Source organism: Gobius niger (assembly GCF_951799975.1).
Source record: "Gobius niger genome assembly, chromosome: 1".
Classification (NCBI taxonomy): Eukaryota; Metazoa; Chordata; class Actinopteri; order Gobiiformes; family Gobiidae; genus Gobius; species Gobius niger.
This window is the reverse complement of record NC_136852.1, coordinates 1,366,253-1,381,065: the sequence shown is the minus strand read 5'-3', so window position 1 is coordinate 1,381,065 and position 14,813 is coordinate 1,366,253. Positions and strand designations below refer to the sequence as shown.

At 40.0% G+C, this 14,813-nt stretch overlaps 1 protein-coding gene across 1 annotated transcript; it reads left to right on the top strand.

Moving 5' to 3' along the window:
- Window positions 1-7,644: 7,644 nt before the first annotated feature.
- Window positions 7,645-14,358, top strand: LOC306969120 (interferon-induced protein 44-like; the record flags this gene model as incomplete). The annotated part of the gene is made up of 6 exons (XM_079564721.1): window positions 7,645-7,834; window positions 7,948-8,103; window positions 9,094-9,262; window positions 9,345-9,445; window positions 12,765-12,870; window positions 14,336-14,358. The coding sequence occupies exons 1-6, from the start codon at window positions 7,706-7,708 to the stop codon at window positions 14,356-14,358; spliced, it is 684 nt and encodes a 227-aa protein (XP_079420847.1). The 5' UTR covers window positions 7,645-7,705.
- Between the last annotated feature and the right edge of the window lie 455 nt (window positions 14,359-14,813).

Here is a 14,813-nt window from a genome sequence, read left to right as displayed (position 1 = left end):
TAAATTAAACAAGCAAAAAACACTGCCAGTGCCTGAAAAAACATCTCATAGCAACTTGAGTCAAATATATATTGACTTGAAATAAGATACTTTTTTTCCATTTTAAATGCAAAAATACTTATTCCATTGGCAGATTATCAATCAATGGTTTTGTATAGCCCGATATCGCAACAGGAGTTGCCTCAAATGTACTGCACCAAACATTAAGGCATATCATAGTCATAATGCAGCCTTTGATTTTTATTACTGGCGGCCACAAATGTCAAAAACTCTGGATATTCTTCTGCACCTGTACTTATTTCTCAGCCATATTTGATTGTTTTAACATTTTTTTATTTCAATTTTTTCAATGCATGGCTTCTATGGTCTGACCCTCTGACCAGACAAGGCTCTGCGCCCCGTCTTATCACTGACCTAAGATACATCACATTGCAATCATTTACATCTGTTCAAGTCAGACTTTCCTGGGGGAGGACCTCCACAGCCCCTGTAAAAATTTATACAAACCTCACTATTTCTAAAATCATGGCGACGACTGATGAAAATACAGTTTATTGTGTTGTTCGTTTCTAGTCCTGATCATCTGAGGGCTGTACAATTTTCTATAAAGTGGGACGGCTTCAGTATAAAATCACTAACAGGAAACAGCCTCTTCATTCACCGAGGGAACCTCTGCAGGTACGTCTGTCACATACTTTGAACTTAAACACATCTACGGCTAAGTTCTTAGAATTTCATTCTATTTATTTTCAGATTCGTCTCATCAAACACAAAAAGGAAAAGATTATGGGCAACTCTAAGAGCAAACGTAAGAATTTTAAGATCTGCACTTCTGGTCTAACTTAAACTTTACTCATTGTCATTAATTCCTACAGTAGAAATTGCATTGATTTCACAGTGTTAGTCAATGTAAAGTAAAAGTTTAATTTCAGCTTCTTTTATTAATTTCAATATTTGCTTCTTTATGCCCACAGCTGAAGATCCACGTATGTAACATTTAACTCATTTTAATCTTGTATATTATTATTATTATTATTATTATTATTATTATTGTTATTTATTTATTTATACAGGTGGTCTCTTGAAAGTCAATATCTCATTTGCAACAGAGACCTGTTAAAACATACAATGTAAATGACAGTCAACAGTACAATAACAGTAAAACAATTACATTAACTTTAACATAATAATACATAGAAAACGTATACAACTTAAAAACAAGAGCAGTCACATGGAGGATACTCCTATACAAGGAATTAAACTTATTAAAGGTTATAAGATTATCCACACAAAAGGTCATTCAGGACATTTGGTGCAAAATAGCAAAAGGCCTTGTTCCCCAGTTCTGTCTTTACAGAGAGAGACCTCATTAACCTCTGCACCAGCGTCACTTATTGACAACCTGCACTAGGACTGTAAACTTTGCACCTCTTTTTATTATCTGTTCACATTTTTATCCTATTTTTTTAATTTATTCTTATTTCCTCATTATTATAATTCTTAAGATTAAGATTATTACTTATTGTACATAAGATTCCTCTTTTTTCTACTATTTCACTGTTTGCACATTTCCTGTGTGCTTTGCACACCCTGAGTGATCTTATTGAGCCGAATGTAACAAGGGAATTTCTCCGTTGTGAGATCAATAAAGGATAATCTTATCTTTGACCTGACATTTATAACATTTAACAAATAATCAGGAAGGGCACCAAGAAGAGCTTTGTAAATAAACAGTGCTGCTCCCTCCTTGCTTCTAGAGATTGCCAACCCACTTTAGCATAAAGATCACAGTGGTGGGTCCTGTAACCATCTCCAGTGATGAATCTAATGGCTGAATGGAAAACTGCATTCAGAGGCTTCAACACAGATGCAGTGGAATGCATGTGATATCACCGTAATCCAAAACAGAAAGCAACGTAGCCTGGATTAACAGTTGCCTCTTGTTAGGAGGGAAACAGTTTTTGTTTCTGTAGAAAAAGGACAGCTTTGCTTTAAGTTTGTTTGTTTGTTCCTGAACATGTTTACTAAATGAGAGCCTCTTGTTGAACCAAATGTCAAGATATTTACAATATGGCACTTGTTCAATAATGGAAACATCTAGAGCAGAGACTGATACATTCTGTGACAGAACCAAATGCTTTCTAGAGAACTACATGCATTTTTGTTTTTGAGGAATTCATTAAAGCCACAATGCCTAATAAATACAATTGAAATACAAGCATTTATTGTATGACAGATATTTTCATAATTGAAAAATAATTGTACAAACAAACATCTATGAGGCTCACCTCTCCTATGAAATGACTGTAAACTTTACTCGGTGTGGGGGCGTCTCCAGCTCGTCTCCATGGAGATGTGACTAAAGGCAGTAGAATTTGAGATTCAAACAGGTTAGATTTTCATCCAGATCCACTCTTTTATTACACACTGCAGTAACAGCATTTTCTGTGTTGAGCTGGTCATTTGAGCATGTTTTTGTTTTGCCACATCAGTATAGTCCAAAATGTTACGCAGTGTACCTTTAACATTTTCAAAGCAGTAACATTTTGTTGAATCAAATTGAAATGGAAATCATGTAATTATGCAAATCACAGTCCTCTTTGAAGTCAGCATTAGTGTAGAATAATAGTGCTGTTAGTTTGGACCAGGGCCGCCGCTACCCATCTTAGTGCCCTTAGTAGAAATGTCTGGCACCACTGGCTGCTCACTCTTTGTCGGGGCATCTGAACTTATCTTTGCTGATGATTGTTTTACATTTTGCCTGATGAATCGTGCTATCGACTGAGAACTTCTAATTTACATATGAAAAAAAAATAGTAAGTAAAGGAAGTGATTTGTTGCTTCAGATAATTCACAGAGAGGATGCTTTTGATCATTACATCAGTCACATTAATGTTGAAGCTACAGCTTTTATTTTGTCCTTATTATATTGTTATTAAATCAAACATTTGCAGCCGACGATGTAGTTTATTGTGAGAGCGGTTCATTCAGCTAATCTACTCCTGCTATTGCCAAATGTGCGTTTTGCATAGGCCTAACGTCTAGCACATTTAATCAGGTGGAATATTTAAGAAGTCACAAAGGGCATGGACAACTAGAAGTTCCCAGGTTTGATTCACTGGAGGGGGGGCCTTTCCGTGGAGTTTGCATGTTCTCCCCATGTCTGTGTAGGTTTCCTCCAGTTGCTTCAGCTTCCCTGTGCAGTAGTTTTAGTAGAATGTCTCATTGGGAGGAGGCTCCTGGGAAGAAGAAAATGGATAGTTTAGTACATTATTTAAGATTGAGTGCGAGTGTGATTGAGAGTGTGAATGGATGGAAATAAACCCATGGCTACAATATAGGGAGTATTGTGTGTACATGTGTTCATGTATGTTCAATTACACATGCAGTTCCGACTAAATAAATAAAGAATACATGGCCACCATGTGGAACTGTTCCCTAATGACTATTGACAGATTAGCAAGAAATAAACAGGATTTTATTGTTTTCTTCAAAATAAAATAGCTCCCGCTCGTCCAGTGCCGGTGAACTGAAGTGTTCATGAATGAGACTGGACATTTTCCTGTGGTTCTGACACTCGGGCAGAATATTTTATTCCCAAAAAGAGAAATATGAGATCTCCTATCTCCTATCTGCTGCCATATTCATTCTTCGTTTGTTTCACCCAGAAGAAACAGGGACTTAGCAAAAGTCTTGTATACTGTGTTACAAACAAAAGCAAACTACAGTATGATGGAAAAGTTACAGAAGGGAAGAAAACGTGCAAATGAGAAGAACATGGGGAACACTTAAAGAGGCTGGAAGCAAGTTCGCCATTTTAAACTCACTACTGCCACCTCAGGCCATATGTGTAACTGCACCTTCTATATTAAGCTCGTGCATGACGGCAATTCGGGCCGAAGTGACACGTTTTTGAGTGACTGTACAGGATTTTAGAGGCAGTTGTGGTGAACAGGTCTGAGCTCATTCTACACATTAGGACATGGAGGAACATGTAGGGGGAGGAAAATACTTAATTTTAACATTTTTAAACTCTTTATAGTCCCTTTAATGAAAAAAAATATAAATAATAATAATAATAATAAAAGATTAGATATTGTTTTTGATACCATTTATAAGAGGCTTCTTATTTTTAAACATATTTAAACCCTTTCCATTTTTTTGTCTGCAGTTTATGATCTTCCCTGGAGAGAGATTGAATTGAAGTAAGTTGTTACATCATAAATGTGTGTCATTTTTTCCATGTTTGCTTATGTGCAAAACAATTATGTGCAAAAGTGGTGCAAATCAGGAGATTAACCCACCAGGACCAATCTTGCTGCAGGGCTTGAAGCAATCCATCAATCAAACACGACGGCTCACACAGAAAAGCCACACACAAAGTAACAGGTTCAAAGCACAAATCTCATTATATAAAGCAGTTGCCGGTGCGGTTTCCGGGTTGGGCGGTGCCGGTGGAATTGAACGTTTTCCCGACACACTGCGCATGTGTGATATAGCACTTACATTGTCCCTCAGTGATTACGTCAGATAGGGACAATGCCGGGGGGGGGGGGGGGGGGGGTTGAAATAAGTGAAATAAAACAAATCTGACTGATATTTATCCCTAAATATTCCACTATCTCCTGAATTTGGTCGGTCTTTATCACAGAAATACTTTATTCCCGGAGTTTAGTGAATTATTGTAGATGTAGTCACTGCTGACCTTCTAGACATCGGGCTCACTCCCGTCTGCAGTCGCGGCGCATCTGACAACGTGCAACAAGTAGGCAACCTTGCACTTGACTATACCGTCTACTACTGTGGTTCCTAACCTGGGGGCGGCTGCAGGGGCCCAGAGCTTTGTCTGGTCAGAGGGTCAGGTTATAAGCCATTGCTTATTTGAACTTTTTCTGGTTTCTTTTTAAAAGACACTAGGTTGGAACAAACAAAAGCTGTTCAAATACCTTACGCGTTTCGACGGACAAGGAACCACTTCCGTCTTCGTCAGAGGCGTCTCCCGACGTGCATGATGCGTCTCTTATTGGGAAAGTTGTAGTTCCCAGGCGTGGCCACACTGACATAAGCAATAAACCTGTCAGTGTGGCCACGCCTTCCGCCGAGTGCTGGTTAGTGGAGAAGTGCGTCCCATGTGTGCGCCAGGGTAAAGGCGCCTCATCTCTGTTGATGGATCTTATTCCTCGCTTTCTGATCTCTATGGCCTCCCGGATCCAGCGCTTGTATTTGTGCTCTTCTGTGCCCACGATCCTCGCCCCCTCCCAGTCCATGATATGATTTTCCCTTTTGCAGTGGTCTGATATTGCGGATTTGAGGTTTTCTTGTGTGGCCTTTTGTTTTATTGCTCTGGTTAAACGTCCCGCTGTCTCCTTAAACGTTTAACCAGAGCAATAAAACAAAAGGCCACACAAGAAAACCTCAAATCCGCAATATCAGACCACTGCAAAAGGGAAAATCATATCATGGACTGGGAGGGGGCGAGGATCGTGGGCACAGAAGAGCACAAATACAAGCGCTGGATCCGGGAGGCCATAGAGATCAGAAAGCGAGGAATAAGATCCATCAACAGAGATGAGGCGCCTTTACCCTGGCGCACACATGGGACGCACTTCTCCACTAACCAGCACTCGGCGGGAGGCGTGGCCACACTGACAGGTTTATTGCTTATGTCAGTGTGGCCACGCCTGGAAGAACAACATCATCCCAATAAGAGACGCATCATGCACGTCGGGAGACGCCTCTGACGAAGATGGAAGTGGTTCCTTGTCCGTCGAAACGCGTAAGGTATTTGAACAGCTTTTGTTTGTTCCAACCTAGTGTCTTTTAAAAAGAAACCAGAAAAGTTTATTACTCAAGAAGACACAATGAATGTAATAAAAGCATTGCTTATTTGAGCAAATGATATCATCAAAGATGACTAAGAAAGGACCACTGGTGCATAAAACACTCCAATTTATGTTTATTTGTTTGAAACAAGTCATTATTTATATTATTCATTATTTTATCATTATAGTTTTGGAACGGGGCGTGGCCCGACTACAGCATGTGCAGGGGGGTTTAAGGTAAAATGTTGGGAACCACTGGTCTACTATAGTGCAGGTCTATAGTGAATGACGGGGTAGAGACTAGGGAGGACATTCGGACAAAGCCATTGGTTTATTTTTTGTAATAATTCATAAGCTCAGAATATCAAATGTGTAGACTTGCGCTAGCACACCCATTATCAGTGTTGGGGAGAATACTCTGAAATTGTATTTAGTTACTGAATACTAACTAATAGGTGAATCCTCCAGCCAGGGGATTCTGATCATCAGTCTGGCTCCACATCATGGAGATGGGTCCCCGGGCGCGGCACTGCTGTCGACCACTGCACCTTACAGGTTGCCCCAGTGGCATCGAAGGATGGGTTAAATGCAGAGGACACATTTCCCTACGGGGACAATATACAAGCAAACAAACATGACGTGTCACATGACGTTGTATCTGCTGCTTCATTGGGCGACAGAGTTAAAGAGTTGATCATTAATGATAAGTGAGTTTATAACAGGTGTTCCAACAATCATAGTCTATATTTTTGTGATTATACACCTTATTTATACAGAAATATAATGACCATCAATGAAAGTATTCTAAAATAATTCAAAGTATTCAGAATACAGTACTCTGATTAGACAAAGTAATGGAATACGTTACAAAATACATTTTAAGGCAAAGAAAAACAGTCATCATTAGAAGTTCTTTCTTAATAATGTTGCACAACATGGAGCGAAAATTTAATGATTGAGTACTGGGATGTATTCCCTTGGAATTCAGGAAGGTTACTGTATGAAATACTCTTAAATGAAAGTGTAGCTTAGCCACAATACAGTCACTCAAAATAAGTATTCTAATTACATGTATTTAGTTACTCCCCAACACTGCCTATCGTAACTAGTGTATAAAGGATGGAGGATGGATGGATGTAACATGGTTGTATGGCAGTTAAAGAAACAGGTCATCGTTTTTACAGACTGAGATATGTTCTTACCTGAGCTTAGACGAGTTGATCCGTACCTGTTCTAACTTCACTCCGTTTGGAGCTATAGGAATACACTGGGAGAGGCCAAATGCTAACAACATCTTTGCTAACATGTGCTGCATGTACACTCCATAACAACTTACTATTGGCAATACCATACTTTCAATTTCAAATAATACATCAGGTGCAATACCCCCACAAATAGCACATGCAATTTTATAACTTAAACATGCTTTTTATTACCTTTCTTACTTACTGGCCGCCATTATGCAAAAGGCCATTGCACACCAGAGTGCAGAACATCATCTGACGCACGTTCATGGACCTTTTCAACACACACTGGACATGGCTTTTCCCAAACCACGGAGCCCTTTTAAACATGTGACTTATTCACTTATCATTGATGACAGACAGAAGTTTCCTTTAGTCAAACTGAAACAGTTCTGATAAAACTTTCTCTGTCTCTTTTGGTTCTCTCGTTCTCTCGTTGTAGTGTGCATTCTGTCCTAGAAAATAATGGAGGCTGCTCTTTTGCCACGCGTCAAAGCTTCTCGTTGTGCACTAGCCTTAACAGCACAAACACTATTTAAAAAAATAAAATACATTTCCAATTGAATAACCAGGAAAAAAGATGAACTTCTCAACTATGTGAGAAATTATAAACCAGACGGAGCGTCTCATGTTCGTATCATGGTGTATGGACCTGTGGGAGCGGGAAAGTCCTCCTTCATCAACTCTGTGGGCGCTGTCATTGTGGGACGAAAGGTTAATGTTGCAGCAGCCAGTACGTCTAATGCAGTCAAAAGTTTCACTGTAGAGGTAAGAAAGCATTTTAAATATGAGGTTATATTTGCCATAATTATCTGCTTATTAAAATGACAGTTTGCAGTTTTGACTCCACATTTACATAATAAAACCTCAATCTTTTGCAGTACAAAACACACAAGCTCAAACTCAAAGACTCTGCAGCGCAAACTGTTCCTATTGTGTTCAATGACCTGAAGGGGCTGGAGGCAGGGGAAAATCGTGGCGTTAACCCTGATGACATCAAAGCGGCCATGCAAGGACATGTGAAGGAGAAATACTTTGTGAGTCTGTTAATGAACTGGAAATAATCCTACAGAGTCCAATAGTGATCATGCTTTCATAATGTATTCATTCTGTTGTAGAAAAAGGCTCTTGAACCGTAATCTGTAATAATCTGTTGTTTAAGTGTTGGGTGTTTTGTCTTTCATCCGAGAAGCTTCATCAACAAACTGCTGATGAAGCTTCTCGGATGAAAGACGGAAACGTCCAGGACTTAAATGTGCATTGTGAAGTAGATAAAGAATTGCACGCTTTCGTTAGACACTGCGCATTCTCAGGCCCAAACAACTGCATTGTCTCACAGATACAACAAAGTTTTAACATGCTTTAACACAGAGGAATAAAAAAGGTACAGTAAACCACTGTCACAAACTAGGTGCCAATGCATAAACAACATTTCTTTTAAGCTGCAACTTTGTAGGATGGAATCTTGTTAGTCAGGCTATGTAAAATATGTTGAGATGACCTCCTCTATGGTTATTTGTTCTTTACTTGATACATATATAACCAAGCCTATTGCAGAAGTCATGGAATATCAGACCTAGGTCCAGACCCAAGCAACACCCGGTCCGGACATGAACCCTGGATCCAAACATTCTGCTATTTTACAACATGAGTAAACCCCACAATGCTTCAGGTCCACTAAAAGTTTAGGCTTAATGCTGAGTGTTGCTGAGAGACGAGCAAAGTGTGAACAAAACTTAACTCTCCCATAGCCACCTTTCTCGTGTCACGCCTTAATTACAATATAATTAACAATTAAAAGCTGTCTATTAATAAACTGTAATGGAAAAACTACAAATGTTGTTAGTAGTCGCAGAGTAAAGTCCCATAACCTTACTCTGTGCGGAATAGGGCTCAATACTCGTTAAAAAGAAAAAATAGTAATTAAATCATGACCACTATTAACACTCTGTCCATATGTATTTTGTATAATGAAAGATCAGCTGTAATTTATATTTATTTTATTTCTCCATTTTCCTCTTTTTTAGTTCAACGCTGAACATACATTATCAAAAGATAACAAGTATTTTAATTCAAATCCCACAATTAACGACAAAGTGCATGTTCTGGTGTGCATGCTGAATGCCAATGCTGTTGAGATCAATTCATCTGTCCTCGATAAGATGAAGGAAATCCGAGAACAGGCCAGAGATCTGGGTGAGCACAGCCTCAGAGATGGGCACTACAAATACATAAATATACAAATATATATGTTTTAAATCTATTTTCAATATTCCAGGAATTCCTCAAGTGGCAGTTTTGACACAAATCGATAGCTGCTGTGAGTTTACTGAGAAGAATATAGCTGATGTCTACAGAAGCAAATTTCTTAAATTCAAGGCAAGTATGTCACACTTGTAGTAACTTCAATACTGAGAAAAGGCATTGCAAGTTTATTTGTAGAGCACAGTTCCTACACAAGACTATTCAAAGTGCTTCCACAGTTGCATAAAGTTATAAGAAGGCCGACAAAATGAGTCCATAAAACATCCAAATAAAAATTAAGCAATTAATTACATTAAAAGTGATGGGTACAGATAAAACACAGTCCACTTGAAAAAGGGCAAAAATTAACACTGCATGGTTGGATCTTCACAAGTTTCCAAGTAGAACAACAACAAAAATTAATACATCTTTTATTGAAAACAACAATTACATTGAAATAGTCTCTGCATCTGATCATTAGTTTAAGACCACATGCCTTTAAAAAGCCAAAACTGTGCAAAAATGTGGATCCGGCGTTATTTTCTGTCATGTTTTCACACCGTCATGACTTTGTCCTGATGCAAAGGCAAAACAAACTTTCTGGTTTTGAGCGTGTTTGAGTTGTGGAGCTGCATAAGCAGAGGCTCTCGTAGCGCACCATCGCAGTAACAGTCATTATTTTGAATTTCTTTAAAGATCCTGAGGGTTATGGAACTCAGGGTCAAGTGGAAGACCCAAAATATGTCTCCAGCTCTGAGTCAGAGGATCTGATTGGCTGGAGGATCCTCGACCCAGAGTAACACCGTTACTGGAGCCAACTACAGCCCAATAACCAGAGGTTCCCACAGACGAGGGCCATCTGATGGTTATTGGGCTGTAGTGGGCTCCAGTAACGGTGTTCCTCTGGGTCGAGGATCCTCCCTTCCACGCTGGAATACTACTACATGGAATACTACTGCAGAAGTTTGTTTTTCTGTGTGAAACCAGTGAACTTTTCCAGGCTAACTTTTCCAGTGTGACTGATGATGCCCTGGCTGTAAGCATGCACAGCGCCCCCTGCTGATCATTACGTTTCAGAGCCAGCTCCTTCAGAGCGTGTTTTAAGAGAGAAGGATGTAGCGCGGATTTGCATAACTCTACATTGAAAAGAACTGGGCGAGGAAAATGGATTTGATCACAAGTTTGCTGAGCAGAAGGGACGCAAAGGTTACCATCGTGTCTGTTTGCTTTTTGATGAGGCCATTGTTGTGCTGTAAGCTAACGTGGTAAGCTAACATGGTGTGTTCAGTGGGTTGGATTTGTTTGTGTTTTGTTTTTTGTTGTAAGCTGTGTGTGCTGGTTATGGATAATACAACGTAGTCATTGTCCATGGCACTAATGACCGTGTGTGCGTCTTCTTTCCCTCTGGTCACATGTGAGTGTGTTGGGATAATGTTGCTAGTTCTCATTGTGTTGCTAGTTGCTGTAGAGGTAGGCTCTTTATTTGTATATTACCTGTTGCCCCTGTGCTTTACGGGTGAGCGGGTATGGCTTATGTAAATGAGATGTAAATGAGCCCTATTGTCACTCGAGCACCAGAGAGGTGAGAATGGCCCAAAAGTTTAGAGGCCGTTTTCTCTGCTTAGAAATATTCTGGGTCTTTAACTTCAAATTGCGCTCAGTTCTCCAAATATGATCAGACACACATCGTTGGAAAGCTTGAAGACGACACATTAACAATCGGTGAAAAGCTCAAAATGCCCCAGACCCGACATGTGTCCCTGATTCCTGTGACTGGGCACATTCTGATTTTCCTCGTTAGCAAAAGAACCTGTTACATTTCAAAGCGGCCGTTTTAACACGGGCCACACTTACAAAGCACTTTATGAACTGTTCATATAATTAACAGAAATGAGCAGAAACAGAAGTGAAGAACAACTACAACAACAGTCTTGTTACATGTACGACGTCTGGAACAAAGCAAGTGACAAACGGTGATCATTAATCACTTCATCAATCAATGCCAAACAAAGTAAACATCCCAGTCACTAGTGTTGTGTTAAAAGGCTCAGTTATATTATACATGTTATCCTTGATCTTGATATTTCCCAGTTGTCATTTCCATCCATTTGAAAATTTGAAGAATGACAACTGAATTCAGAGCAACAACACTCTTCCTTTATTAATAGGATACAAATTGATCCTACAGCTCCCCCTAGTGGCAACGTGTTTCTTCTTCTCTGTACTGGTTGATATTTGCTTCATCTCCATCTCCAATTTATTCCACAATTGCACTTTTAACTGTCAGGCTGAAACTTTTCAAAGTTGTTTTATGATTCTTAATCCTAAGGTTTAATTCATCACGTAATTCATAACAATATTTAACTGTTGTTTTCAATAAAAGATTTCCCCAAAAACACCTTGTTAAGATCCAACCATGTTAACGAGTTTATACTGTGTGTCTCAACTGCACCTTTTTGTACCATTAACACCAGTGTTACTTTGAAAAATCGAAAAACTGATTACTCCATTACAAAGTTACTTTGATTCCTTACTGATTACTAGACTTTAAGAGGAACAAAGTTAAATTAAAAGTGATTTTATTTGCTACATTCAGTCCACTTCTTTCCATTCATTTCTACAGCATGTTTTATAAACAAGCATTTCCAAAGTGCTGCCCATGATAAGATCGACCGTAGGAATCAAAAATAAAATCCAGTGAAACCAAATCAACAATCAACTCAAAATTCAGCAGCAGCTGAGCGCTGTAGGAGTAGTCGTTTAGCGTTTTTTTTTTCTTTTTGCTGCTGGAATATCTGCATGTTTACTTTGTAAATACAGAAGCATTTTAGTTGATCTACTAATGATCTACTAGCACTAATATGCTTTTCTCCCCGTTATGACATGATAAACATGATAACTGGTGTAGTCTAGGCTGGTGGACTCACTGTGTGAAATGTTCTATTCACAGATGGACCTGCTAAGTCTAAAAACAGGTATCCCCATATACAATACCTATGCAGTGTGGAACAGCTATGAAGGTCGAAACAAAAATGTTGCTGACACTCTGATCCTGACTGTCCTGAAAGACCTGCTGGACTTTGGAGATGACTGTATTCGTGAAAATTCTTAATCGTCTTGACATGAAAAATGCAAGTTTACTTGAATATATCTTGGCATCTCTATTGATAAATGATCTGAACTGATGTAATAAAATGTACTGTCATGTCCTTCTACTCTGTGCTTGTGTATATTTGCTCAATGACAATACGTTGGGTTGTGGAAGTTTAGGCATGTGGGGGTGCTCATGTGGACATTACGTTTCCTGTTCCTCTTCATGTGACATTTGGAAATTATTATAAGTTCAGTATGCCACTTTATTATTTATTTTTTCCAGTGAAAGCCATGATTTAGTCCCAGTTTGGTCCTGGTTTAGTCTTAAACACTGGTACTGGTGAATTACATGTGACCTCAGAGAGACTCCAAACCCAGGGACAGGGTGGTGAGTGACGTGGTCTTCAGTCCGGGACGTGAGCTTCCAGACAGCAAAAAGATCAACGCCGTGTGGGTCAAAGGTCAAAGTAACTTTATTTGTACCAAGAGGTAAATTTGCTTGGCAAAGAGTGAGACAGCACCACACACACAGATACAGACAGAAGTGACACCTGTGCAGCTAAAAAGGCTCGAAGCCAGTTTATAAAAAGCAGAAGTGTTTTAAGCGTTGGTCACTGATATGTTTTCTTTAAAGAGACCAGGTGCATTTATATTCATTAGTTTATGAAAAATCTCAAATCTATCGAAGTCCATAAAAAGGGTGCAAATTGTCCAAAACACAGCGGCCTGTTTGCTGACCGGCTCCAGGCCACGGGGGCATCACACCCGTCTGCACTGGCTCGCTGTCTGTCACAGGATCCGACTTAAAGGAACAGGCCACAGTTCCTCCAGACTGAGATCTGTTCTTACCTGAGCTTAGACGAGTTGATCCGTACCTGTCTGGTCTTTGTGGAAGAGCTCGTTCCCTTCTAACTTCACCCTGTTTGGAGCCAACACCTTTGGTCATTTGGCATGACTGAGGGCACACACAGAGACCAGACAGGTACACATCAACTCGTCTAAGCTCAGGTAAGAACATGTCTCAGGATGGAAAAACGGTGACCTGTTCCTTTAAAGATTCTTCTGATTGTTTATAAAGTTTATACCATGGTCTGGGTGAATACTGGATTCTGATTGGCTGGTGCATTATTTTGGTATAACCGCACATGTAGTCCGGTAGTTAAATCACTGGGATATCATCATCGCCATAGCAACGCCTGACACAGCTGAATCAGATAAAGGCGTAATTAGTGACTGACAGGAACGTATGAGATGGATTTTGTTTAATTTCAACATTTTTGACCCAAACAAAGCGTTTGATAAATGTTTGTAGAGGAGAGTGAGCAGCTAGGTTAGCTACTGTTAATAACATATGAGCTTTACATTTCTATTGAAAACGGTTAAGGCTATTCATCATTTTCAGGCGTACATAAAATGATCCTGCATTGAAGCATATTTGTCTGGATTAGTAAAGTCAAACATAAAAGTTTCAGTTGGGGGGGCCCAGGTGTGAGCGACTCCACCGCAGCTGTTTCCATAAACAGTTGAGCTGGTTGAGCTAGCTAGCTTTAGCTTCAGGTTAAACCTTGTAAAAGGTAAATAACTGGTGCCCACGAGTGCCGCATATCGGTGTTTACTTCCAGGGAAAAGTGTTTCCGGGTTAGTCCTGTTGTGTTGTGATTCTGTGCTGATGTTGTGTCGTTGAGCCTGACTGAGATCCTCGTAATAGCTGCGGAGAATGACTCGCTCTGAGACCAGCCTTCAGTGACCGGCTAATAACCCGCACAAAATAGTCCCGTAGTCTGGCAGATTTAGTGACTTTAGTCAATGTTCTTGACTCCGCGTCGTGCATTATAACCGTCTAATGCACGGCTCCTCGTTGTTTAATCCTCACTTAAATGGCCTGGCACCTTTGTATCTGTCTGAGCTCCGGTCTGACCTTGCCCCGTCCAGAGCACTTCGCTCAGCTGACCTAGGATGGGAAAGGGCTTTTTCCAATGATTTCAGTGTTTTAAGGTTGGGATTAGGTCCACAGGTACTTTGGATCAGTTTAAACTGGGGTTGTTCTCAAATGTGGCCTCCTGGATGTGCCCTAAATGAGCATGAAAACCAGAGGAGACAGAGCTTTTGCCTCTGCTGCCCCCGGCTGAGGAACGCTCTGCCCCTCGGTGTCCGTTTGGCCCTGATGCTACACTTTCAAACCTTAAAACCTCCCTGTTTGCACGTTCCCTTACGAGCTGAGCTGCCTCTGCATGTATCCTTTTATTTCTCCATGTTAGTCCTTGTTTGTGTCTCGTGATCATGTTTGTTGTTGTGATGTATTTTGTTGTGGTTGTTGTAAATGTGCCATAGAAATAAAGTTGACCTTGACTCTCGCCTTTGCTTCTGCGGGACAAGGGCAGCTCAGTGTTTGAAGGTGACGCACGGGCAA